We start from the raw sequence: 27324 nt of genomic DNA, 5'->3' as shown, positions 1-27324 counted from the left end.
CCTTAGAATTTTCTGATGCTTGCCACACAGTCTGATGAGATCCCCCTTTGGGAAAGTATGTATCAAAAGCCTAAGAGAACCACTTCTGAAAAGGCAAACTATCACACAATTATATGTTGAAATTTATGTAATAATAAACCCAGCAGAGTCCACAAGTGCAGCGAGCAGCAGTGCTGACCCCACACACAGCAGCACTTCTCATTTGCCACAAGAACTGCTAGGTAGGTTCCTTCATTCCCATGGGGTTTCCTGCCATCCTTCCCCTTTGTCTCCCCAAAGCATGGTCACCTGCAAAGGCCATCACTTGAGGGGGAGGCTCTGATGCCATTTTCCCTTTGACTCCCCCTGCACCACGGCCTGTGGTGGGTGCCATCTTGGAAAGGGGCACTTCCACCATTTTGGGTTCCAGATTGTTCTCAGGGCGTTTGTGAGATTTAGCAATTTTGTACATAGTAATTATTTACTGTTGGGTTTTGCCTGTTGCAGTTCCACTTGTTAGTAAACTTGTTTTTTCACTCATAGCTACTTGTACTCATTCCTTATTCATGGAAAGGGACTGGTTAAAACAAAGGGGGAGAACCCATTCCAGAATGTTCCCCTTTAATCTGCCTAAACCCAAGACATAATTCAAGATACCATCTCATACCTTTCCTTCACCTCTTCCTCTTCCTGTTTCCTCCTACGCTCCTCCTCTTCTCGCCATTGTCTTTCCTCTTCCTCCCTTCTGATCTGCTCTTCCTCCTCCTGCCTCCTCCTCTCCTCCGCTTCCTGCCGGCGCCGCAGTTCCTGCTGCCGCAGGTGCTGGTGGAGCCTGCGCGCCAGGCGGCCACGCCAGTGCTTCTGCAGGGTCACCGCAGAGGCCTTCAGCCGCAGCAGGCTCTTCTTCCAGAAGTAGGCTCGGTAGTTCTTTTGGATTATGACCACACTGGATAGCACCTTCTGATACTTCTTCCTGAAAAGAGAACCACACGCTGAATGCAGCGCTAAGTCATACGAGCTCTGCCTTCCTCGCGCCCTCGCACACTGACCGCGTCCACAGAAAAGTCCTTTTCGAAAAACACAGCTCAGGAGGGACATGATTCCTGTTCCTCTCCTGCCGCTCACTACCTAAATCATGTTCACCTCGCTGTTCTCCCTCTGAATCTACCAATGGTTTGTTTCGATGGGCACCTACTTTTGTGAAGGTTCTCAGATGGTGAGGGAGAGGTATTTGGCCATGGACAGGGAAGGTCCTCTAGCCCAAAGTCTCCTTGCATGGCCCATAAACACATCCACTGTGCAGTGAGTGCAACCATTCCGTATGGGTTTATTATAATAGAAACATCCAAATGCCCCTGCTCTGTGAGAACAAATATTGCTCCATCTCTTGAGTGGTCAAAAGCAAATTACTCCAGGAAAGGAAAAAACAGTGCAAAAATAGATTTGGTGACATTGATTTCACAGTGTCTGGGAGAAAACACACTGATATTACAATACTGATGGCTGAATCAAACCTTGTAACAAGTTCACATAAACAAATACTTCCATTGCACAACATTTTGCCTAAACAAGAATCACAACATATCTTGAGTTACAAGAGATCCACAAGGATCATCAATGATATCAAAATCAACTTTACAGCACTTTAAGAACATGATGGGCCCCAAAACACAACAACCATCATTCAGTATTTCTGCAGTCTAGTAATGTTGTAGAGAAGTCAGGTTTTGCCTCTGCATTAAAGACTACCTTTATCAAGGACATGAAAAAAGTTCCTGGTAGAAGTTTGTGCATGATACATAAACTGGGTAAATAACAGGAGTTACCATTACACAGTAATCTGGATCAATTTGTAAACTAGGTTCAAGCAAACATTAAACAACCCAAAATAGCCAATCACAAGGTTTTGTATTGAAGATTCAAAGGCCAAACACAACTGATGTGGGACTATGTTGGGAAGCAGCAAGTCAAAACTGGATTTTTAGGCCCCAGATCATCACACAAAGGTAAACTCCCAGCACAATGCTATAGAAAAAATACTACTGGGATTCTTATTCTTGTAAGCAGAAATATTGTTGCAAAGAATACTGCTTTTATCCCATGCTCCGTGCCAGCACCCCCATTTCAAGAACAATGTTAGACCCTCAAGTGATTTCCGAGGAAGCAGGACTGGAACCAGAAATTCAGGCTTACAGAATGAGAGCAGTTGCTCCAAGCAGGACCTTAAGAAATAGAAAAGCCTAAGGAAAGGCATTACCCCAGTTGAAGAATCCACATTTCTATTTTTCCAACAGGGGCCATAAGATTTAACCAACCTGAAGCTGACATCTATTAAGGCTGCAAATAAGCAGACATTTTTTAAAGTAACTTAATGCATTTAGACACCTTAGTATCTTGCACTGGGGAAACAACCATTGGTACTAGTCAAATCAAAAACTTCTTTAATCCAAACCAGAATGTGCAGAGGGAAATTCTATGGGGCTGTTACACAGGATTCTGGGCCAGCAGGCCATAGTAATCCTTGAGGTCTTACAGTCCTAGAAAGCACACTGGAAATAGCATGGTATTCTCACAATAACTTCCCACAGACCTTCTGCAACACCCTGAGGAAAAGACACACCTTAAAAGGAATCCCTCTCCTGGCAAGGAAATGCCCTTCAAATGGCCAGAGGGACCCATGCTGACAGCTTGCCACCTCCCTGCACATCGGATACATCAGCCCAGTCAAGAAAATCAGGAGAGGGATGCTAATAGATGTAGTACGCAGAGGTCATGCTCTTTTCCGTAAGTATTAAGTCAGAAGGAGGAAGCACAGAGAAAAGAAAAGGAAAAGGAAGAGGTGATAGTAGGAGGTTCTAGGCTAATTACTCCTGGGCTGCAGTCCCCTCATCCCCACTCCTTCTGTCCACCCTGTGTCCTGCACATGGGGTGTGAACAGCTGCACAGGCACTCTCTGCCAAGGCAGACTGAGTGCATCAAAAAGGGTACTCTGACTTTTACAAAATGCATCTGCCAGAAACTCTCCCAAGTGCAACATGTGCCAAGCCCTGCCCAGCTCCAGGCCAGCTCTGCCTGCTAATCTGCCAGGCTGAAGTGCCCCCTCATTCCTCATGACCACAGCCAAGCTTGCAGATGCCCTTCAGCTGGAATTGCTGCTCACAGGCTGAAAATCTCATTCCCCTTGTTCAAGCTTCCACTCACCCTTCTGCACTGGCCAAAGTTCAACCTGCAGACCAAGAGAAGGGGCTGGGAGACCTCCTGACCATGCATCACACCAGAGAAGGCAGGCTGGCTGCAAGACTCCAATGCTGTATTTGAAATTTACTTAATTATTCTGTCAGTGAGCTACAGTTAGCAGTTATGCCTCCAAGGACTAGAGATCACAGGGTTACAGAGCAATTTGCTACTGATTTCTTCCCATGAGCAATGCAGTCCTGAAGAAACCAGGGGCACAACCAAATTCATACATGGATCCTCCACTATGTGGTTTTTATCTGGTGAAGCTGTTACCTGCATCTCAGAGCTCCACACATTAGCTACATAAGAATGGGGTCATTTCAGTGGGCTTGATTTTCTTGTCTCACATTTTGGGGATCAGAGATACTGGCTGCATAGGCTGCCGGGAATGAGAGCAAAGAAAATCTGGTTCTCCAGGCTCACAGAACAAGTTCACAAAGGGGGAGAAACCAGTAAAATCCTTCCTTTGCCAGTCTACTTTGCATGAGACCAAATGAATTTAAATACACTTATACTTGCAAAACTAACAGAAATGGTATCAAGCTTAAGGCAGCACATACTGGTATTCCTGCCCAACTCTGCAGAGACCATTCAGCACTTGCCCAGGTGAACTCCTGCCTGCTGGACTTTTTTCAATCCAGGTGCAGTGCAACTGGAAACTCTCTTCACAGAAAGTTTTACAGACCCCCTTTCCAGCTCTTCTGTACTGCCTGCTCTCCTCCCCTGTGAAGTCCAGTTACCTCCAGCTGCTTGTGAAGATTCACACTCTGGATGCAGAAGCACAGCTTGTCCTTAAGGATGAGACTCATAACAGCAACATGTGGGATGAGGAATTCAGAAGTGTGGAGGCTGAAGGACCACAAGATTTCTAACCAAGAGGAACACTGCTGCCACACAGTCTCCATCACAGCCCTGCAGGACAGCAGCTTCCTTACCAGGAACTCAGAAAAGCAGTAATCCAGTATGCCTGCAGTGGTGTTTCCAGCAAATCAATTTTCCTGTGCTAATCCCTACCCCTCTCTCCAAATGCTAGACAAAAAGTAAAAGAGAGAAGAGGCCCTGACATAAAGAACTTGCAATCTCATGTACAAACAATAGAGCGAGCTCATTTGTCTTCCTAGAGGGAAATAAATAAATGAATAAAAAGCCCCAGAGACCAAATGTGTATTTTGCTGATATTCCACACTGGCAAGGCAGGGTACAACGCTTGCACACATTTCCCAATGAAAAATGAGCTACCTGGTGTAACTGGAGCTCTAAGAAGAGTGGCTGCCGAAACAGCTCCGCTGGCCAGGGCTTTCACCTCCTCACAACCCTGACTGACAGGTGTCTGGAGCAAAGACCAGCCAGGAAAGAGCATCTTACTGGGATTAAGTGTGCATACCACAGCCATTAAGGAGTCAGCTGTTGCACTGACTTCGAGGGGCAGAGGAGGGGCCGTTAGTCTGCAGTTGGTTCTCCCAAACCTCCTCTGGTCAGGTGCAAAAGGGAGAGGCAAGAGGAGATTACCGTTGCAGAGCTGGCCAAAAACCAATTCTGAACAGTTAATTAAAAGGAGAGGGAGATCACAAGGCAAACAGGCAGGGCGAGGAAACAGGGTGAGCAAAGGCAGAACTGCAAGTGAGGAAGAAGCAACTGGCAGGGGGAGCAGAAAACAGAGTTGACAGGCACAAGGGAAAGGAGGGGACCCAAAGCGTAGGTGGGGCCCAGCCAGGAGAACCCTGAAGGCAAGGAAAAGGTGTCATCACAGGCAAGCAATGGGTACAAAAGTCCACGGGAAGCCTGCTGAGCAGCGTCGAGGGAAGGTGCAAACGTGCACATAACTGAAAAAGAGGTGCCCAAAGGTGCAGGAAGGTTTCAGCAGAGCTGATGCTGGCAGAGAGGGCAGATTCTGCAACTCTCCCTTAGAACACAGGAGGGGAAGACGGGACGGATGCTAGGGGACTAGAGAGCAAAGCAGGGTGTCGGGGCAACCCAGGCACGCAAGCACAGGGATGGTGGGGCAGCCCCCAGCACTGACCTTGCCATGTAGCCCAAGACGTGGGCCCGGATGACTATAGCTGCTTTCCTCAACTCCTCTTCCCGATCCTTCTCCAGCTTCTGCTCAAGAGCTTCCTTCAGGAAAACCTGACGCCACGGGGAGGAGTTTCAGTAAACACAAAGAGAGGAAAGAAGTCAGTCCCCGGGAGAGCCGGGCGGTTTCATCCCCGGGTGAGCGGCGCGGAGAGCGCTCCGTGCCCGGGCGGCTGCGCTGCCGCCGCCGCCGCCCCCGCGCTGCCCCGGCGCTGCCCCGCGGCGCCCGCACTCCGAGCGCCGGGAAAACTTCTGCAGCGGCGGGAGCCAAACTCCGAGCCCAACCCCCGCCGCCCTCACTCTGTGGTCAAGACTTAAAAGAGAGAGGGAGGGAGCAGAGGAAGGAGGGAAAGAGGAGGGAGGAGGAGAGCCCAAGTTTGCGCCTGTGATTAACTCTTTCCCGGCTGACAGCTTTCCCGGCGCAATCCGGTACCTCCCTGCAGCAGGCACTGGGACCGGCTTGGGTGATTAAATATTTTGCGAAGAAACTCCTCCGCGTTTCAAGGAAAGGGAGGAACTTTTCGATTTCTAGACTCCAGGAAGTAACCTTTACAGGAATCTTAATGGAAGGCAGGCGGAAAGCCAAAAGCCCAGTCGAGGCACAAAGCTGCGCTTACTCTCAACCCCGCGGGTGCCGAAGCCCTCCACCGACCTCCAGACCCTCCGGGGTGAGATGCTTCCAGATGCTTCCGTGCTGAAGCGGTTCCACAGTAGAGCATGCACTAGGGGCAACTGAGCTCTGACCACAGAACTCCAAGTATTCCTGGCTGCACGTCAGTGTCCAGTATTTTTATTCTCAAGCATCTTTCACTACCTCTATTTACAACTTCTGCTCGGTGCTAAATGCTTGTGAAGAATGCAGGTGCTACGTTAAAGACAAAAGAACTGAGATACAAGCAAGATAAGGCCATGTTTACAGGAATTGTGCTGACATGTCTAAGCAATGTTAAATCAGCTGGCTTGCATTAGGTTAGCACAGGATTCAGCACAAATTCCTGAAAGAAATGTGCTGCTTTTTGAGATGGATTGCAGCCTGCAGGGAGCTCCACGGCGCTGTGGGTACACTGCTAGCAGTAGCCAGACTAGAATAAGCTGGTAAGACATGTCCATACAAGCTGCAGTCACAGCAGCAAGTGCCATATGGCCATGCTCGTGTGACCTGCTGCCTGGCATTGGATAAATCCCTGCCAGGGCCAGCAGCAGAACAGGCTACACAAGGGAAGTGCAGTCCCACTTGTTAAAGCACTGGCGTGTACACAGGATGTGAGCTGATATTCATCAATCTGCAGAATTCAAAGCCACATTAATCAGTAGAAACTCCTTACAAATATACTGGATTAAAGTGGTTGTGCTGAGAGGCCAAAGATTTGAACAGTCATTTAGTGCAGTGCCCTGCACAAATTCCTCTCTTTCCCACTTATCTCCCCTCTATGTCCCTCTATACATTCCCCTCCATCACTGCTTTCAGCCTCATCCCTTAAGGCTCTTCCTTCGCCCTGCAATTACCATTGTGTACTGACACCTCTCCCTGAGTTAGTACCCATAGCCAGTGGCTTTCCTGGACTTGAATTTCTCCTGGGGAGCAGCTTCCATTAAGAAATGAGCTGTTTTGTAATGACTAAATAACCATGGGTAGCCTGAAAAGAAGCTTCATTATCAAGGTACTGCCAACCATGAAGCTGGCATCCTTCCCTGCAAGTTGTACATCCACTCCCTCTGTCAACTCAACAATCTTTTAAAGATTTCTTTGAGGCAGGGATTGCTCTTTCCATTACATTCCAGAACCAAGCAGCAGTCACCCATTTCAAGAATGCAACCAGCAAAACACTGTCTCGGTCCATTATCTTCATCAAATTGCAAAAATACTCAGGCCACTAGTATTTCCCTAGCAAGCACAGTCTTTGCTGAGCAAGGCCAGCTTGGGGTGGGGGAGGAACTTCAGGGCGTGCAGAGATTCATGAGACCCAACCCTAATCCTATAGGATTATATGATCTATATATGCTGGAGGGGTTAATCTAAAAAAACCCAGCGATATCTAGTTATAAACTTTTGGTATTTTGAAGGTTTGGAGGTTTTTTAGACTCCACTAGATGACAAGGAAGAATAACATGCATTTCGAGTCCAGAAGTTTTTTTGATGTCTTGTGGAAATAAACTAGAAAGTAGCTGTTTCTTTGTTATTATTCATTGTCATTTTCTGAAAACTTGGGACTGTTTTCATTTGAGAAAAGAATGATTGAACAAAACATACGAGGTTACGTCTATCATATTCTGTTCATACTAGACACTGGCCAGGTTTTAAACCACAGTGCATCACCACAGTGTTCCTCACACAGCCTCAAAGCCTGCATGCGCCATCAGTGGGACAGTGAACATGTTAAGGTGTCACAGAGATCAGCAGACAAAAAGTAACTGCTTGGGTACCCACGTGTACATGAGTGGGATCATATGATTCTTGGGGACAACACTGGGAAAGCAGGAAGCGGGTCACTGTGACCTGGATGCCAAACAGTGTAAAGCAACCTCCTCAAACAGGCCCTGCAAACCAGCAGGTTGAAATGTGGAAATTATTGCCTTCAAACAGCAAAGGTGACTGTGTTAAACCACTGTAGGAAATCTGTGTTGTGGGGATGGGCAAGTACGGCAGAAGGCCCAGGTGCACTGAAGAAAGGGTCACATGGAAGCTGCTGCTCCATCCCAGCACATCCTCAGGGAAGGCAAAGGCACCTTAGCACAATCTCTTTCATCATTACACTGCTTGTTTGCATCCAAACCCTCAACACTGCCATACCACCATACAAAACCTGTATTGCATACATTAATACCTCTTATAAACATTAATTTGACAATTGACAGCACAGCAGCTGCTCTATTCTTAATGAAAAACACAAAGATCATCCTGCCCTTCCTCCCCCATTTCCTTTCCCAAGCTTCACAATCCCCTGCACTAATTCACAGAGTCTTTTCCTTCCTCCTTCAAACAATTGCTAGGGATATAATTATCCTTCCATTCATTTGCAGGAAGTATTCCCCCTTCTATAAGCCTTGCTCTTCACCCACCCCTTATACTTCTTCCTAAGTTACATCCCCACGGGCTTGTCACACCTTTTTCAGCAGCTACTCCTGACTAAGGCCAGATTAGTTCTGGGAATACCAGCCTGAGTACCCAGAGCTGCACCTGTAGCAGCAACAGTGGCAGTAAGGCCATGCAGGGGACTTCCTTTTCAGGACAATGACCTATGCTCTGTTCCGCTTGGCTGGTAGCTTCACTTCATCTTTATCTGAAAGACTCTGGAAAAATTAAGGCTCTTTTCTCCATCAACCCAAGTATTCCAGGCCTATGTTACCTAGCGCCAGCTGAAAAATTAAGGCAACAAAACAGTCTGTAATCCAAGGCACAGCACCAGGATCCAGTAGCAGGGAAGGTCCAGGAATCACCACTGCTCTGCAAGGTCTCACCTTGGCAGCTGCTTTCCTAGGGACAGGCTTTCTGGAAGCACTGTCACAAAGCTGAGTTGCAAAGTGGTCTCCAAGGGAGGAATGAAATGGCTTTGCATGGGAAAGAATGCCAAGCAACTCATCTGAAGAATGTAATGGCAGGGTAATACACCTTGGAATGACAGTACCTTGGAGCAGCCGGGGGCTGGCCAGCCATTCAGCATGGCAGCAAGTGTGGAGCATGCCAGGACAGCCTTGGAATGATCCATTCTTTCAATAAACAGAACTGCTCCCCTCTACCAGGACACACATCTTGAATTCAAACCATACCCAATAGAAAGTGACTTCTACAGCCAAACAAGATGGCTCAACTGCTTCCCAGCTCCGGGGACTTTTGCTTCTCAGGCATCAGGAATACAAAGACTGCCTCTCTTAATCATTTCTTCCTTTCCACAATATCCAGACCCACAGCAACCAGCGCCCAAACAGAGAGACAGCAGTGTACCAACATGCCACATACAGCTCTTGAGTCAAGTTTTAGTTTACAGGACACAGTCATTAAAAAATAAATACATTGGACTATATCCAAAGCTTTGACAAAACACACACACATTTTCTTTGCCACAATTACCACCCATATTGTCTTTTTCCAAATAACTTGTGCAGGTCAAGGAGTAAGTGAAAACATTATGATGCACAATGGGGACTGAAGAGAAAAGGGACCTATAGCTTCCAGGGGCCCAAAGCATCCTGGATTTCCTGCTTGTTCTTAGTCTGCTGTAGGCTTTGGACTCCAGCTGTATAACCTTTTGTACTCTAAAAGGTGAGTTATGTGCATGTGAGTTTGGTCCTCCATCCACCCACCCTTACTGTAGCGCAGCAATCTTCCACCTCTTGTCATGCTAGGAAGAAAGTTCAAACTCTCTGTTTACCAGCTCTAACCACCATTTTCTAAGCTTTCCAGACAGCTCTGTAACACACACTGTCCTCATAAGCTTTAACACTGAAATGCTGGGAGACTGGCAGTCACCCAAGCAATGTGGATTATCCAGGGACAGGAATCACCAAAACGGTTCCTGGTTTGTAGGCATCAGTGAGGAGACTCCTGATTCCAAAATCAAAGATAAGAAACACTTTAATCACAGACCAGAAATACAGCTGAGTGATAAAATCTTCTTTCTGGAACATCAGTGGAGGCATGGGGGGAAAAAAATCAAAACAACCAAACTCCAGATTATTACATGTCCTTCCCACAACAATGGCCAGTGGTTTCTTTGATTGCCACATAAAGCTCATAGCCCAGACTATTAACTGGACTACCACCAGTCCTGTAGGAAGAGGAGAGAGAGATCTTGCTCTAATAAATATTATAGTTGATCCACTTGTTGAGAAGTAATTGCTCAAAGCAACAAATGTAATTATCTGATCTCCTGGACAAATTAAATGTGCATGTTCACTAGAATCACTTCTGGTTTCATTGTGACACTGGAAATATTCTTAAGTACTTTTCTAAAGGCTTAAGGGCAAAAAGAAATGCAAGAAGTTGCTTTGATGTGCTACCATCTGCTCCAGATATGGACTGAATACCCACTATTGAAAAATTCTGCCTGCATTGGACACCATCCGTCTTGGAATATTCTTTGAAGAATTTACTGGAGTATGTGGAAAGTTGTGATAGAGACAGCTTCACACTCCCAGATTTCTATAGCAATATACCTCAAAATGCTCACATCTATTTCTGCATGAAAACCCAGACTATTCCAGGCAAGAGAGAAGTGTTAAACATTCACCAAAACAGAAGCAAGATCTGAATTACGCAAATGGGCAGAAGCATTTGGATACCTCTTCACAGAAAATGTATGCTAGCATCTGGGCTAGCTGCAAAAGCATCATCTGAGCTTCCCCAACAGAAAGCTGTCATACATCTGGTGATGTAGCTATTCACAGCTTAGATATATACTAAGATTCAGCTCACTGCCTCAGGCAAGAATTTCAGTTAGTCAAGCAGAATGAAATACCTGGCACAAGAGGCAGGAGTTAATGGCACACATCACAATTACATAAATGAGAGCCATGCTTGTTCCCCTTGAATCTTTAAATTGGGTCAGACACAACAAAATCAAGCTGGCTTGGTCAATTAGGAGTTTAGAAAAAATCCAAAAAACCTACTATGTCTCTAGGCACATAATATGGGGAATATTTGAGATGCTGCAGGTCAGTGGCACAGGGCAGTGTATTGAAAGGATCATGACTGCACTGCCTTGCAGTCTGACCAGATGCAATCATGTCCCCTTGCAGCTGGAGCAAAGCCATACCCTTCCCCACAGTGATGAAGTACCTTGGTTTTACCCAGCTGCCATTCTTTCTTGCTGCTGTCATAGGTCTGAAGAAAACCTGCACATACAGCTTTGCTGTTGTCTGAGAGGTTTCGCCCCTTCACAAGCATCCTGTACCTAAGAACAAAACAGAATCTCATCAGATTACAGATGACATAACTGCCCCCTTTCCTCTCTCTTCCCAATCTTTTAACTCTAATTATCCTCCTCTCATTAGTCCTTTTTCCTCTGGGACCTTCTTCTTCATGTTTGCCTTCCAGTTTGGAAATTTCCATCCCCCAACCTTTATCTGTTTCTACCACACTGGCAATTATTGTTGCAATCCCAGTAAAAGAATACAAACTCAACAGAATTTTTCAGTAAAGAACAACTGCCTTTTGAAACATGTGCTTTCATCAGACACAAGTTATTTTGTTCAGTGTAGGGGTGGCATTTAGTGCTCCAAGAGACAAAGGAAGCAATGTTCAGTGTCCCTTCTAGCCTTAAACTTCAAAAAAAATCCTTTTGATGTAGCTCATTAAAAGAAATAATCACTTCTTCCAATATTAATCATCAACTGTACTGTCCATTAGAATTTTCTTCAGCCGCCTAAAGGTTTTAAGCATGGTATTTTCCTTTTACATATTATGACCAGCTGGGTTTCACAGCATCACACTAGCAAATCTGTGGCAAAGCTACCAAGAAAAAAAAAAAGGACAAAGAAAAAAAGACCAAAGACCATCTGGCTATTTTTCCATTCTGACTTTCAGCCTAAAGGCAAGTCTCCAAAAGGCCTCCCAGATCAGTCTATGATATGAACATTAAGGCCATGGTTAGAAAAACATCCCACAGATGATCCATACCAGAAGAAGCAGTTAAAGAGGGAACAGTCATGTAGAATTCCATACTTTGGGGCTGTTCCAGCATACAACACAATGACAGCAATTACCTGCTGAGAAAGTCCTGGAAAAGGCGCCGGACAGGGAATCCCGCTCTCCGAACCTTCACTGTCTCCAGCATCCCTGAGTAGCGGAGCTGGTTCAGCACCACATCTGGATTAAAGAGGTTCGGCGCCTAAACCGGGATCCAGAATCAAAGCCAAGTAAGTGAGGCAGTCACAGGCTGTCTATCTGTTCTGCTGTAGAAAGCCAACCCTGTATATTTGGGCATGCCATGTAAAAAGGGGGAAGTTTGGGTCAAGGGGAAAGCAACCTCACAGCACTGCATAGTGCAGAATAGGGGACAAAAGGGAATTGGGCTGATTCTGGAAGAAGGAAAATAGTTTGCAGACTGCACTCACAGTCAGACTACGGTAGGAAAGCAAAGATACAATGTCTGAACACATACAGAGTGCAGTACCCTGAATCAGTTCTCTTTGTAGTCTCTCTTTCCAGTTAAACTGGAGACAAACTACAGAATTCTTTTCTGGCATAAATCCCCTAAGCAGCCTATCCTTTGCCATATCATTCATGCTTTCAAAACAAGCAAAGAAAAGGATCAGTTCAGATCTAGTCAGCAGCATGTCCCATGTCCTCCTGCCACAGCTCACCGTACAAGTGAGAGCCAGCCTGTCCCTAAGCACTGTGACTTGCTCATGATGCATCTACCTCCACTGCCTCAGAGCCAGGGATCTGCAGGAGACAGTGCCTACTGAACAAACCCTTCATTCCTGAACAGATTTCTCTACAGGCACTATAAACAGGAGTGATTGCTTCTTCTAGCACAGCTCTGAACTCTGTACAATGGTTAATCCTCCAGGCTTCATAAGCACTGAAAGAGGTGGGAATGGCTGCATAATCTCATATTCAGAATGCAGTCTTTCCCTCTAATTATCAGGACGAGGGTTTTTTCTCAACTGTAAAATAACTAAAATAAAAAAGGGAAGGTGGGAGGAACTGCTCTTACCCTCAGTTGGAGGCACCTGCTAGGCAAATGTGCAAGGACATGCCCATGCAGGCCTGTGTCACATGCACACATATGGCTGGGGGACAGACTCACCTTTTCTGTATTTGGTTTGATGCAGCGGATGAAAAATGGGTTGGAAGTACTAAGTGTGGCCATCAGGGAATGGAGAGAATCCTAAAGACCAGCAAGAGAGACCCAAAGGATCAGTCACTACAGAAGGGAAAGGGGCCACATTTGATGCAATAAGGTCTTCATGCAGCCCTCCCATTCCTAATGTCCTCTGACTCTGCCTACCAAAATTTTATTAACCCACAAGATTCCTTCCTGTCCAAAACACACCCTCACAGTCTGCTCTTAAGACTATTTATATGGCCATCCTTGTTCTTGGAGCTGTTTAGCTTTTGTGGGTTAGTTTTACAAGTCCCTCAGACTTTAAATATAGGAAAGCAAAACAGTAAAGTGAACAGAAGGTCTGCAGACAATTTAAGTGTGTGAGGTTCATACTTGCAAGGTCCTCCTAATAAGGTTTTATTCGAATTGTCACTATACCTGCAAAAACGTGGCCTAAAAGGACACATACACTTTGCTGAAACACCAAACCAATATGAAAGATCAAAGAACCTCAAGAACTTTAAATACTTCACAAAGCACTCTTCTCCTCTGCCACTCTGCTCTGTCTTATCATCTCACATTTTATACCAGACAGAAATCCTTGGGGCAGTGGCACTGTCTTTTTTTAGCGCTGCAACATTCCTGCACATTTTCTGTGCTGGACACAAAACAAGGATGAATGACTCCTCTTGGCTGCAGGCCTTGCTTTACCCATCTGCTCCTCCCCAGAAGCCTGCTGCTCTCTTGGAAAACATCATACCCTGAACTGGGAACTGACAGTCGGTCTGCGCCTCTGGGTGCCCATCTTCAGCGTCTCTTCACTGCAACGACTGCAGACTCTTTCAAAAAGGTCATAGATGAAGTCCAGCCTAAGGGAGAAGAAAAGAATTAAAGAAGATGCAAGACACCTACCACCTGTGAGAAGATGGTTCTTATTGTCAGCTACTGCCCTGTCCTATTGTGAAACACCTCATTTTTATACCTACAATGCCAGAGGAAACGGCTCAGCTGGCACTTCAGCGAGGAAATTAATACTTCCCACGTGGCTGCCCAGATCCCATGGGCTGCCCTGTATGCCACACTCAGCTGCAAAGCCAGAAGTCCCCTCCCACGTTTTCAAGTAGGCTTTTACACAAAGGAAAATCTCCCTTCTGACTGGCTAGGACACCTCCCTTGAGCAAGGAGGGAAGGCTCAAGGGACACCTCTCCTGAGCAAGCATATGCCCCCAGGCAAAACTACCCTGAAGATATGCCAGCTGTCATGCCTCCCAAATCATGATCAGCCCCCATGACATGATCACAAAATTGGAAGCCCAGCTGTTCTGTGGCCAGAGGAGTTCTGGAGCTGCCCTCCATGTAGCTAGCCCTCCAGCTCTAGGGAATCTTCCTCCATTTTGTCCCCCCCGAGACATTGATGCTGGTTCTTACAAAGCTGCACAAAGTTCTTCAGAGCTGCTTGTACCAGTTTATTGTTATGGCTGCTTCTGGCCCAACTTCCCTTCTGGCACACTGAAAAAGCCTGAGTCCTTCTATTATACTGGACAATAACAACCACAATTCTGGCCTCAAGCCTCATGTAAAATGCTCCCCAGATGCTACTGCCCAAGTAAGACAACCATGAGCAGCTCATAGGCTCAGCTCCCTCAGGTTGTTTCAAAGCTTCTCAGTGCACACTCTGCAGCAGCTTCAGAGGAGATGCAGCTCTGAAAGTCTCATCAGGCTGGAGCCCAAAGGCAATACATGGACTGTGGTAAGAGGCACATGGTAGAGTTGCTGCTCAAAGACTTGTAGGATCCTCTGCAGTATTAAATGCCTCCCTTCTACTAGGCCCTGCTTCTGTTTCCCAGATCTTGCTCAAGATCAAAATTAGCTCATTTCTCTAAGATCATGTTGCAGCTCTGCGATATAACATTAGAGTCCATGCCCAGTCCCACAGCAACAGCTCAGTCTGGCTCAGGATAAGGAGAGATGATTTCCACTAACAAGCAGGCTGGAAAACAAGCAGCATCTGTACAAAAGCTGGCAATTGACAGCATGGCAAAGAGCACTGACTCATTCAGGGGAAACTTTGCTATTGTAGGTATAGGGAGGTAGGAGGAAGAAAGAAAAGGGAAGGGGAAAGGGAAAGGGAAAGAAGCAAATTGCCTGGAGGGATGTCTGTCATGCTGTTAAAGCTCTTTTTAAAACTGGGACAACGTGAGTCCTGATTAAATCTGTGTCTCATCTGACTTCTCCAGCTCTCCTTTCTTCTATCAGGACACTTCAGCACAAAGAGAATGATTCAGAATGATGCCTGATACTCTGGCAAAAGCAACTGCTTTCCTTGGTCTGGTTTATTACATGAAGGTAATTAGTTCTGCCCAACAGATGTGGCCTCCTGACAAGCATACCTGCTGTCTTTCAGCATGTTTAAAATGTCATCACGAAAGGTGTCTCTGTTCTTCTCCAGAAAGCCTCTGACATCATACAGCACCTGCAATGCAGACACAGCCACTAGAGCAGCACCATAGAGATCATGAAGTCCTTCCACATTCACATGCCAATGTACAAGGCCTCCAGCAGAGCAGGCATGTGCCACGGTCTGAATTTCTGGGCTCAAAGAGCTACAGAGTTCTGCAGTTACTGGCAAGAAAGTGGCTTTTAGCCATCAATTAAAAAACACAAAAAAAAACCTAAAAAACAAGAGCCAAGTGAAACAGCTGCAAAAAATTGCCTGGCAGGAAAAGGTCTGTGGGGAAATCCTGTGCAAGGTGTGAGGTACTCTGTTCATTTCAGGAGAGTGAAGAGAACAGCCACCCAGTGCCCCAACTTCCCAACCACAAGTGCTCAGCAGATCATTCTGGGAGGAGGCTAGCCCTTCTTTAATGGTGTCCTCCCTTGACACACCTTCACCTGCTTCACACCTCTTCACAACAAAAAACAACATTCAACGTTGAAGGCTCGGAAACCTTTTCCTTTTTGCAGGAGATTTTCATCTTTCCTCCTCCTCAAAAGTCAAATTTTCCTTGTGACTTTTTGTTTGTTTGTGAATGTCCAAGAAAAGACAACATGAATAACAGAAGTAAGGAGTTTATCCCCCAAACAAAAAGTTACCAGAGAAACTCAAACATCCAAGTTGGACAATATAGTACTGGAGAGTGACAGGCTATTTTAAACTCATCACACTCGTTGTGCTCTGGTACGGGACATTAAATGCGTGGAAACACACAGCTTAGAGATGTTCTTGGTTTTTGGAATCTAGAATTGAGGACCTCAAGTGCAGAATACTCACAAACACATCATGAACACCTACCTCCCCTGCATAATGTCTTATGCCAAACTGATGGTCTGTCACCCGAGGCTTCACATAGTAGGGGTTGCTCTAAAATGAAAGAAAAATAAGTTGTCTTATAATGCTGGTATAAGAATAAAAAGTCAGTCAGGAACTCTGCCATGACTATGACAAGGCTGGGATGGGCAAGGACCTTTGCTCTTGCAGAGCCCGACCACATCTGCTGCAGCTGTCTGCAGCTACATTACAAATATGTTACTCAAATTTAAGATGGAAATATCCAGCCCTTCAAGGCATTTCTCATGTGAGCAAGGGCTTGCAGAATCAAGGCTGCGGAGGCATGCCATGGATGAAATGTTAATTCTTGTGTGTCTGACACCTGAGGAGACTGAGCTCCACACAAACCATGTGGTGCAGGACACAGGATCAGGATGCAGGGAAGATGGCAGCTTTGCATAACACCTCCACACCTTTTCTTCATCAAAGGAAATAACATACCAATTTCCTGTCTTCCTCTATATTGTATCTTTCCTTGCACCTCTCTTCCCCTACATTCAATATTCAGTTTTCCTTTCTCTTTTTCCTCTCTCATTTTCCCCCCTCCTTTCTCTGTTCTGTGAAAACCATTTTAACTGCTTAAGAGCAGCCATGCTGCCCTAGACCACTAATCTATCCAGCAGAATACTGCTGTATTCTGCCTCTAGCACTGGCTATGTATGGTAGGGTACAAACAAAGCAAGTAAATCATACTTTCATCCTAACATTCCCTCAAGCTCTAATTCTTTCTATGAGACCTGCCTAACTAGTAGCCCCAAATGGATTTCTCTTTGAAATACTTGCTCATTCCACAAGTGAACCCATGTAGAATTCTTGCATCTGGAGTGTCCTTTCACAGGGAGCTCTCAAACAACTACATGTGGAACTAGAGCTGCTTGGAGTTAAGCCTGGCTTCCATGAGTGCCATTAATCTTCTACAGGCCATGTGTATCTTTCACACCCATCACACCCACCCAAGTCACCTTGTCTCCACACTCCAGGTCCCTTCAATGCAGTTTTCTGTAGCACTGAAGCTGTCCCAGACCTGCTCTTTACCAGTTCTGACAGAAGCTCTCTGTCAGTGGAGGGGCCCATGGCGTACATGGTTCAAAGTGAAAGGTGATCTACAGACTGTACAATTCCATAGCAATGTTTGCCACTTTTACTGTTAGTTTTCTGGGAGCTTTTACTGCTTCTTTTGGGGATTTTTATTACTGCTGAGCCCCTTGCTGGTATTTCCAAGGAACTCCATCACAGCCTCTGTCTGGGTCTCACTTCTGAAGAGCAACAGTCAGTTCAGAGGCCATCATTTCAAAGGTGAAATCAGGATTCTTTCCCTTCAGGTACAGCATTTTACATTTATCTATGCTGCTTTTCATTTTCATTTTCACTTTACAACACAATCAGTGTCATGAGGACCCTCTCTGACCAGCCTTCCCTGGGAGTCAGCAGAAAACCTCAGTGCTTGCAGGAGACTGTCTCACTTGTAGGCACTCCTGTCACTGAGATAACTGACCTCTTACATTCTGTGAATTTACACAATTATGAAATCAGAACTACAGGCCTATAGTTTCCTACAACACTTTCTAAAAATTAATATAATCCCCCACCCCCTCAGACAAAAGTACTAAGAAAATTTTAAGCAACATGTTACATGATGCTGTCTGTAATTCAGCTCTTTCATCTTCAAGATCTCTTAGCAGTATTTAGCAGGTGGACAGCTTCTGGTGCTAATAATTTGTTAGTGCTACTGAAAATTTTTTCATGTGTTTTTCTTTCCACACTGGTCCATTTCATTGCTCTTCCCTTCCCCCATACAGTCATCTTTTTCCAGCCACAAACTTCCCTGTCTTCCACTCCAAATATGACTGCTACTGGATCTCTCATGTGGACTGGCACCCTGTTCTCCTCTCCCTCTCCACCAAGCCCTTACATCTCACCCATGCTCACAACACTTTTGGTTCCTTCTGCTATCTTCCCTATTGCTCCTCTCTCCAGTTGTTTCATAGAGATCATATTCTCTTAAATTCCAGCTTTAGGCTTTTCCTCCTTAAGACTAGAGCATTCCACAGAAAATACAGAGAAGAGGGCTTGTTCTCCTCAGGCTTCCCAGCAATGCTGGCTGGATGTTTTCCAATGCTCTTCCAGCCAGCACTAGAGACTTCAACTGGTATAAAAAATGCTTTTCTTTCAGCAAATGCAAGTCCTAGAGCACTCTCCACTGTTCCTCCCTGCACTTATAACTCAGTCTCTTCCATCTCTTGCAAGCTCCCTAGGGTTCCACGTTAACTGCTATTGCCTCAAAGCAGACAGAGGTGACACTATGGACAGCTTAATGAAAAGGCTACTCAATGCACAGAAATCACCAAAAATAGCAACCAAAATGTAGTGGGGCATAAAGGAATGCAAAATAATACCGGCAGTCTCATGCTGCTGTACAATAAACCACAGGTACCTTCTTACCAAGGGAACTGCATTCTGGTCTGATTATTTATCTCAGAAAAGAATAGAGAAAAAAATATGTAGACAAATTCAGAAATGAGCAGCAGAAAGAAAGAGGAGCTTTGAAACTTCTCCATTTGGAGACAAACTAAAGTTTGGGACAGTTGAGAAGGAAAATTCATAACAAGTGATACATTAAAAATATTCATTAGTTCTATATTAAGAAATACCAACAACAGTTTTAAAAAAAATAAGGTAAAACAGGCATTCTCACATTTCTTGACCTGCAAGACAAGGCAAAGCCACAGTGGACTAAATTGAAGGCCTTGATTTAAGCCCAAAGTATATATTTCCTCAAAGCTGTAAGTAGGCAACCAAAAATCATTGCTATTTCTTCTAACTAAGTCATGAGTATTACTAGCAGAGTTACAATGCAAATATGAAAAATGAGAATATCTGCATCTATGCCAATTTAAAAAATTCAGATAAAGGATACAGATTTGTATGTTTTCAGGCTTGGACGAAGCCTGAATTAGAAGACTAGAAAACATATTTGCTGACAATGCTCTTACTAAAGTAGTTAATTATTCCATAAGTCCATGCTACAGGCTTTAATTTGCTTTGTTTTCAGTCTATTTACTATTTAGAACAAAGTGTTGGCTGTGCCAGAGACAGCAAGGGATTGCTACAGTGATCTCAGCGGGGTTTCTGTGTCCCCAGGATAGCTTTCTGACCTGCATGAAAAAGTTCCACTACTGTGTCCAGAACACAAGACAGAGGATGAAAGAATTTAATTAATTAGGAACAATAAGAGAGCTTTCATTAAAAGTCATGAGGCAAAAGCCGTCCCCAGCCCCAGGAGACAGATTTGACATGCTTTGGAGCAGACTGCTGTGAGTCAGCTGGCAGGAGAAACCCACACACGCATTGCAGCCACATCCTGTGCCTGGGGTGCTGCCTCGTGTCCCGTCGCAGAGCAGCAGAACCTGACCCCATCCCATGCTGCAGATTCCAACCTCCTGTGCCTGCAGCCTGGGGAGTGCACGGGAGCCCAAGCTCAGGTTGCTTTCCATACTCCTGGTGTTCAGTGCAGCCTTATTAAACACTCACAGGTTCGGGCCCAAGGCGTTTTAGATTTACTGCACAAAGCACATATTTTACGTCAACAAAACCTTCACTTTAGGTTTTGAAATGCTGATGGGGCTAACATACTGATCATTTGCCTGCCAGGTTATTTTCTTACTTACCATATGCTGGCTGTGAAGTTTTTCCAGAAGGGTGTTGTCTGTGCCTTTGGGGAATCGACTCTCTTCATTCACCAAAGCCAGTAGACCTAGTTTCTACAGCCAAACAAGAGACAAGCTTTTACAGTCAGCAAAAGCTTTAACTACACAGCACCAAGCCAAGAACTGGAGATCTGAACAGACCATTGAGCAATAACCCTTGAGTTATACCCAGCAAAACTCAAACTGAAAGCAGAATTCTGGACAGCTAATGCATTCAGCAAGCAGATCATAAGTGGAGATTGTTTATAAAAAATTCACATAAAAGTTTTGCTTGAATGCTAATCCCTGTCTAAAATTATGACACCCTTCCCAAGCTTACTCTCAATAATAAGAGATCTGCTTTCTTAAGCCAGAACCATGGGTAGAACAGCTCATACTTTTGCCAGGTCACTATGGGAAGAGGATCTAAGCAACTATCTGCTTTTAAAACCAGGAAATGTTAGGGAAGATCTCAAGACACTCAGCAGTCCCCACTGATCCCTAGAAACTGTCACAGGGAACTGCTTACCTTCTCAATAAGGTCCAGGCACTCTGCATTATCCATCCAGTCAATAGCTTCCCAGTTTATCCCTTCCCTGACAGACAAGAACAAACAGAATAAAGTTGTGAAATGCAAGATCCAATGTCCTGGGGTGTAGAAGAGCAGAAGTAACTGAGCCTGGCAGCTGTCCCAGGACTCAAGGTGATTTGCAGGAATTAGGCTTTGCTATGGCTTATGGCTGAGGAAGAATAAGGGACACAGCACACTGCTAACACAAGGAGATGGAAACAAGAGACAGCCTTTCTTATCCATACCAGTGACATAGACTGATGCTTTTCTTACAGTCATTGAGCCAATTTCACATGAATTCTAAGGCTGTGCTCTTTCTGGAGTGACAAGCAGCAGCCCACACAGTGGTGATGATGGACAGTTTGCTGACCACCAATCTGGAAAGCAGGCCTGAAGCACATCTGCCAGAAGACTGAGCCACAGTTCACAGGTCCACCAGGAGAAGAGACTGGAGAGAGTTTCCAGGGACAGTTTTGAAGAGAATGACACAGATAAGCTTTGGCCTGACGTCCAGGGAGCCTAGAGGGTGGCCCTGCATCTTTCAGAATGGGAGCTGATGTAGGTACAGTAGTGCAATAATGTGCTTTGAAAATCACCCATGACATTCTGTAAATGCTGAATGTGTTTTTCCCCCTTACCTTCTTATACTCCCATAATACAGGCTATCTCTTTTCAGAATTCAGAGAAGCCTAGAATAACTCTTAAGAATACAAGGAAGACGAGGCTATGTGTGAAGCTACTTACTGACATTCTGATACCTCCTCCTTTCAGGTGGAGACTAACATTTTGAATATAGTGGAGCTGTTGCCTTCAAGTGCTTCAGCCCAGGCTTCAGACTTTAATGTTCAAAGCATCAAGATGAGATACATGAATCTACTTACTAAGCCTGAGGGAGCAGAGTTTATATGGTGAAAGATGAGCTTTAAGTATATTGCCTTAGAATTATTTGATATGTAGTCAATTAAAAAACCTCACTCAAAAAAATCTCATTCCTTCCCAAGTTCAGCCACAGAACTTAAACTTCTATGCAACCATCAGGAAAAAATCATTTGTCATGATGGTACCATTTTTAATACAAGATTCCTGCAATGGTGGAACTGGCCTGAGAAGTGAGCACATAAATAGCCTTGCAATTTTGTAATCTTTAGAATTTAATGAATTGCCTATTCAACTGTCTCCCTTTACAAGGCTGCTCTCATTTGCCCTCACTGACCCCATTCAACTCCTTCATTCACAAACATAAAGGCTTCTGTTTCAGAGCAACAACTGAAGTATTTGACTAGCAGCCTTCTCTAGAAGCAGAAATACTCTAGAACATCACAGGTACTTCACAAAATACAATCCAATACGAAGCCCACAGAAGAGGAAAAAGCTGTGCAGAAGGTCCCAAGCTCAGCCTGATGTAAATCTTGCTGAGGAAAAGATTCCTTTTCACAGTATAGGAATCTCTAGGACAGAAAGAGCTGTCAGATATCTCTAATTGTCCATCTGTAGGGAATTCCCTTTTTGCACACCAGGATTCCATCTGCATTACACCACCACTGCCATGGAGAAATCATTACCAAAGTCAGTAACACACCCAGTGACCATACAGTCTAATGAGTCAAAGCCCAGGAACTTTCCATTCAGCTGAGAGACAGCAGGAAATCTGGAGTTTCTGCACACTACAGTGGAGAATGCTTTTTCCTGGAGACAAGTGACTTATGTTGGCAAAGCACATGGACAATGCTTAACAAGACACATCCACAGTCAGGGTTGTACTAAGGCCCAGCTGTCTCTCCTGCCTCAGTGGTAGGGACTGAGCAGCACAGGAGGAATGATGTCCTCCCTCCTACTACCCATGAAAGCAGTGGGGCCCCATCCCACTGTTTGTCACCTGTTGTACTCCAGCTGCTCCAAGGAGAAGATGTGTTTGTTGAAATATTCCTGGAGTTTCTCATTTGCATAGTTAATGTTAAACTGCTCAAAACGATTCACCTGCAAGAAGAAACAATGATCAAATTTTACATTCTGGTTCCTGAGCTCTAAAAGAATCTATACCAGCAAAAGGGAAGGTGCCAGGCTTGGAGTAAAGACAGAGAACATAGTGATGTCAGGTGGACATGAGGAGGACAGTATGGAGAGGTCCACCAGGAGAACAGCTTTTGTAGCCCATTGTAGCAAGGTTAATTCAGTTAACCTAATTCATAGTAAAGCATGCTGAAGACAATTATGTTCCTCTTCTTGGAAGGAAGAATGAAATTCCCTGTTAGGTCAGGTCAGGTCACAGGGCTTTCTCTTCTGTGAAATATCTGAGCAGTCACTCTATGACTGTTCAACATACATTCCCACATCAGCTCTAGTTAGAAGCATCACATGCAGGATTCTCCACACCATGCAAGACAGATGTAAACAAACAATGTACATGTAGGATTTGGATAGTTGGTTTGCAGATAAAAAATTCAGTATTATCTATCACAGCAGATCTCTTTAGGGTCTGGACCCTGAACATCAGCCTGTATGAATATGGCTGGCAGAAATGGGCAGCTAAATATATTCCAGAATGCCCTATGCTATCCTTACCAGGATGCAAACCCACCAAAGTTTCTTCCAATATACATCAACATCTCCAAACCAACCCACCCCACAAAAAACGAAATCCTGACCTGAAAGTTCTCGAAGCCAAAGATATCCAGGATGCCCACAGACTTAAAGTTTTCCTTGCCTTTGATCTTTGTATTAATCTTGCTAATGAGCCATGAAAAACACTGGGAATAGAGTGCCATAGAGAGGGAGTCCCTGGAGTCAGCTGCCTGTAAATACAGAGAGAAAAAATGAGTCACAAAGAGAACAGAAGGCATAAGGGCCACACGAATCTCTGTGGGACTTCAGGTTCCTCCACTCCTCTTCAGGTTTCTCAGCCTCTGTACTGGCTGTGTACAGTGCAGTATTTATCTGTAACAAGTTTTCAAACAGCCAGGCCACACACAGACAAGCCATAATCTTTGGGTAACTGCACTTGAGAGGGTGAAGGAAGTAACAAAATCAGGGACATTTTTTGGAACAACTGCTGGGACAGGGAAGGTGGCAAAATACCTCACAACTAAGCCCACAGGAGTAATCTGTATCACCTGAGCCAACATTTGCAGTGACAGGCAAGGTATCTCGGTTCAGTACTCTTAGCAGAGCTGTCAAAATGGGTGTCTGCTCAGTTTTCAAAAAACTGGTACGACAAGATTTAATAGAATATTCTGTCACCAAGTTACCCTCAAAAATCCCCTTTCCAAAACGTTCCTGCAAACAGCATTATCCTACTGGAATCCAATTAGGCTGGCCAACAGCCAGGACACATGCCCCAGAAGTTCATGGGTTGAAACTTTGCTGCAGTTGACCCAACATCCCATTCAGATACCATAACCAAGTGTCACACATGGAAAAATAACTTAAATTGCAATCACTAACAGGCAGGAGATAATCGAGCGTATGTAAGCATGTGGATGAACATCCAAAATCAAACTTCTGGTATCTCAAGCAAAAGCCTACTACCTGATAGCTGCACAAGGAATAGGCTGGTTGCATATTTTGATAACACTTGGGCAAACAAAAGAGGCACACCTTTTAAATCCTTTTAAATCCTCCAATTAATAAAGACACATGAGACAGAACCACAAATTGGGAGTCTGATCATGTGCTGTCCTTCTGTACATACACTATTTAGAATGGGAAACCAGAGTTTAGGGTTCTGGAAAGATGAGAAGCCCAAAAACAAGGGCCCCTAAAAAGAAGACATGATCTCAGAGGATAGAAAAAGGAGCCAGGAGACAAGACGGCAAAGATCGTGACTGGAAGAAAGATGCTGGAAGTAGGGAAAGATCCTGGAGATCAGAGACATGGAGATAAATGTCAGGGCATGCCCAAGGACCTTGGCTGGTAGTACCTGAGACTGATAACTGCAACTGCACAATATAAACCCAGACAAGCTTTTGCCCAACCCTCTTGGACAAGCCGCAAACTCCCAGCTGAGAAAAGAAGTTGAAATCTAGAGAATTCCAGAGAATGCAATGCTGAGGGGCGAGCGAGCCAGTACATGAAATAATCAAGTAGGGTGAAAGCTGTAATCTTGTCATTTCATAAATAAACTGCAGTAAATAGATTACAGGTTGCTTCCCCTGTCTCACCTGTGACACCAGCAGGGCAATTCCTTCAGTAGGCCAGACCAGCAATGACAGATCTTCTAAATGCACCCGAGCCCCCTTCAGTTTTACAACCCTAAATAACGTGAGCTCTTTGCTAATGGCACAGGCCAGGTGTTTCTGATCCCTTCCAGTGTCTCACAGACTTCTGAGGCCCAGCCTGCCAGATCCTCCTTTTCACCCAACCACATTTCTCCTCCTTTCTCTTCCTAGGTACCATTTCCTCTCTGCAGCTCAAAGCTGACACAGAATAATCTCCCTTCTCCACTACAGAGAACATTTCAAAGCACGGGCACACACGCCTTTTCTGGCTATTTCTTCTCTCCATCAGATGATCTGCCTTATTGGTTGGGACTAAGGATGCCCTCAAGGCCATGCCTCTCTAGTGTATCTGGCTCTGCAGTAAGCTGGACACAATTTCCAGGAACAGGACCTCCCCGTCCAGCTGTAAGCAAAGTCACTTTCCCCATCATATGGCTCAAATGAGATTCTCAAAGGCGCCTTTCATCCTGCCAGCTCTGCCTGCCTTTAGCCAGTTCATCCCTTCAGCCCACTGAAATGTCAAAGCTCAGATGGGAAACAAGCCCATTCCATAATGAGAAATCCCCAGCAATGCTACCCCACCACAAGTGGGAATAGGTGGGTGCAGCACTTAGGGCTTAGGCAGGAACAGCCTTTACCGGCCCAGTTACAGGCTCACAGCTAAATGGCAGCACCCACTTGCTATCACAATTTTCTTGTGGCCTTGGTACTTCACTGGGCTCCAAGCAGTAAGTGTGGGGTCCAATACACACACATCTGAGGAACAGCTATACCATCAGGGGAAGCTGTGTTCAGGCAGACTCTGTAAATCCTACAACTGCATGCCATTGCTGAGGACTGCATGAAGTGCCTCTGGTATAATCTGTTCTCCAACCTTACACACTGCTAGAGAAAGATGTGGCTTATTTAGAATAGACAGCTGAGAAGAAAACTGTGGTGTCTGATATTGAGGATATCTACCACAGACTACAGCCTGTTTCAATATTTTTCACACAATTTCACTGCAAAGAAAGGTCACAGACTATGCAGAAAAAGGAGACCATTCCTTAAAGGCAAAGCTTAGTTTGTGATATATTAGCATGGGTGTCTACAGCAAGAAAACAGGCAACTACTCTACCATAATGAGCACTGCTGAGACTTCAGCTTGAACACAGCACCCAGTTAGAGGCACGCCACTTCTTAAAAGATGTGGGAAAACAGAGACAGAAGACAAAGAGATTTAGAAAATTACTTACAAGGAAGCACTGAAGGAACTGGATTGTTTAGCTTAGAAAAGAGAACACCACATGAAAAACTTCACAGAAGCCAAAGCTTGTAAGGTGAACAGCTGGGATGTCAAAGGTAATCTAAATTATGAGGAAAATCTTTTCAACTCCAGACTCCACTGCAGCTAAAGCAGGATACTTAAAGATGCTGTGAAATTCCTTCCATGGGAAATCTGAAGGAAAGTTAGACAGACATCCATCAGAGAGAGTCTAGTAACTCTGGCTTCTCTGCCAATGTAGGCGTTGGATTGATAACCCTCTGCAGTCTGTGCCAGCACATGATTTCCATTACAGATGTTCATTTTGCTATAACATGGTGCCTTTTCCATCCTAGTAATAGTACTCCCTGTCTTCCAGCGTCTTGTGTTTTATTAATGACAGAGCATGCCCTATCTGTGCATGCCCTAAAATACCAAGAGTGCCCTCAAGTGATCAGCAACACCACAAGAGCTACATATCAGTTTATTCAGTACTCCTTTGTGGTTGTATGGATCCAGAAAGAAGCTGCTTTGGGGTAACAGCCTAACATCTGCCAGATGTTTTGTGGGAATTGTGTGCCAGCTTTTACTTTCCAGCAAACACAGTGCAACCTGGAAGTTCTGCAGGTTAAAGCACGCACACATGCAATTACCACAGAGCATCTAATGCACCTTCTGCATGACACAAGTATGGCCTGCTCCTGGTGAGTGAAGGTGACTTAAAACCAGTATTGTGCAGGTGAAGTCCCCTGTAAAGCCCGAAAAGCAGAGTCAACACTGGGACCTGAGCTACCAATAAGGGCAAAATACCTGAAAAACAGGAGGCCCTAGGCTGGAACAGTGACAAAGAGGAAGACTCAGGGCCTGGAAATGCAGAAGTGGCAGAAGTGGAAGCATACACTAGGACACTTACCTGCTCCACAGTGAGAGGGGAGCTGATCTCTTCCCCACGCAGAATCATGGACCTCTGGGTCAGCACTTCAGAAAGCTGGAAGGCGTCTAAGCCCAGGAGGTCACTGGCCACGTTCAGCACTAAAAGGAAGACACACGTTTTTCTCCTGCATGGATCCCCATCACTCAGAGGGATATTTTTACAGCTCAGTGAGGAAATCCCAGGGACTTCTACAAAACAGGTGGGTAAACCCAAGCACAAAACACTCTACCTCTTACTTGATTCTCTTGGGTATACCCAAAGCTGTAGGCTCACATACCCAGTCTGAGGCT

At 45.1% G+C, this 27324-nt stretch overlaps 1 protein-coding gene across 1 annotated transcript in view; it reads right to left on the bottom strand.

The window, feature by feature from the left end:
• Positions 1–27324, bottom strand: part of LOC311155681 (unconventional myosin-X-like) — a gene marked incomplete at its 5' end in the record, with an annotated part of 84523 nt that overhangs the window by 27457 nt on the left and 29742 nt on the right. The window contains 13 exons of the mRNA XM_084209049.1: positions 647–952; positions 5237–5343; positions 11066–11180; positions 11992–12116; positions 13041–13121; positions 13819–13927; positions 15449–15531; positions 16351–16419; positions 20055–20147; positions 20602–20668; positions 22520–22620; positions 23289–23435; positions 27014–27132. Coding sequence (XP_084065175.1) covers positions 647–952; positions 5237–5343; positions 11066–11180; positions 11992–12116; positions 13041–13121; positions 13819–13927; positions 15449–15531; positions 16351–16419; positions 20055–20147; positions 20602–20668; positions 22520–22620; positions 23289–23435; positions 27014–27132 — 1522 coding nt within the window. The remainder of the gene's footprint in view (positions 1–646; positions 953–5236; positions 5344–11065; positions 11181–11991; positions 12117–13040; positions 13122–13818; positions 13928–15448; positions 15532–16350; positions 16420–20054; positions 20148–20601; positions 20669–22519; positions 22621–23288; positions 23436–27013; positions 27133–27324) is intronic.

The sequence above is a fragment of the Fringilla coelebs genome (assembly GCF_963513975.1).
Source record: "Fringilla coelebs genome assembly, chromosome: 7".
Taxonomy (NCBI): Eukaryota; Metazoa; Chordata; class Aves; order Passeriformes; family Fringillidae; genus Fringilla; species Fringilla coelebs.
The sequence above is the reverse complement of the archived record's forward strand: the minus strand, read 5'-3'. Positions and strand labels throughout refer to the sequence as shown.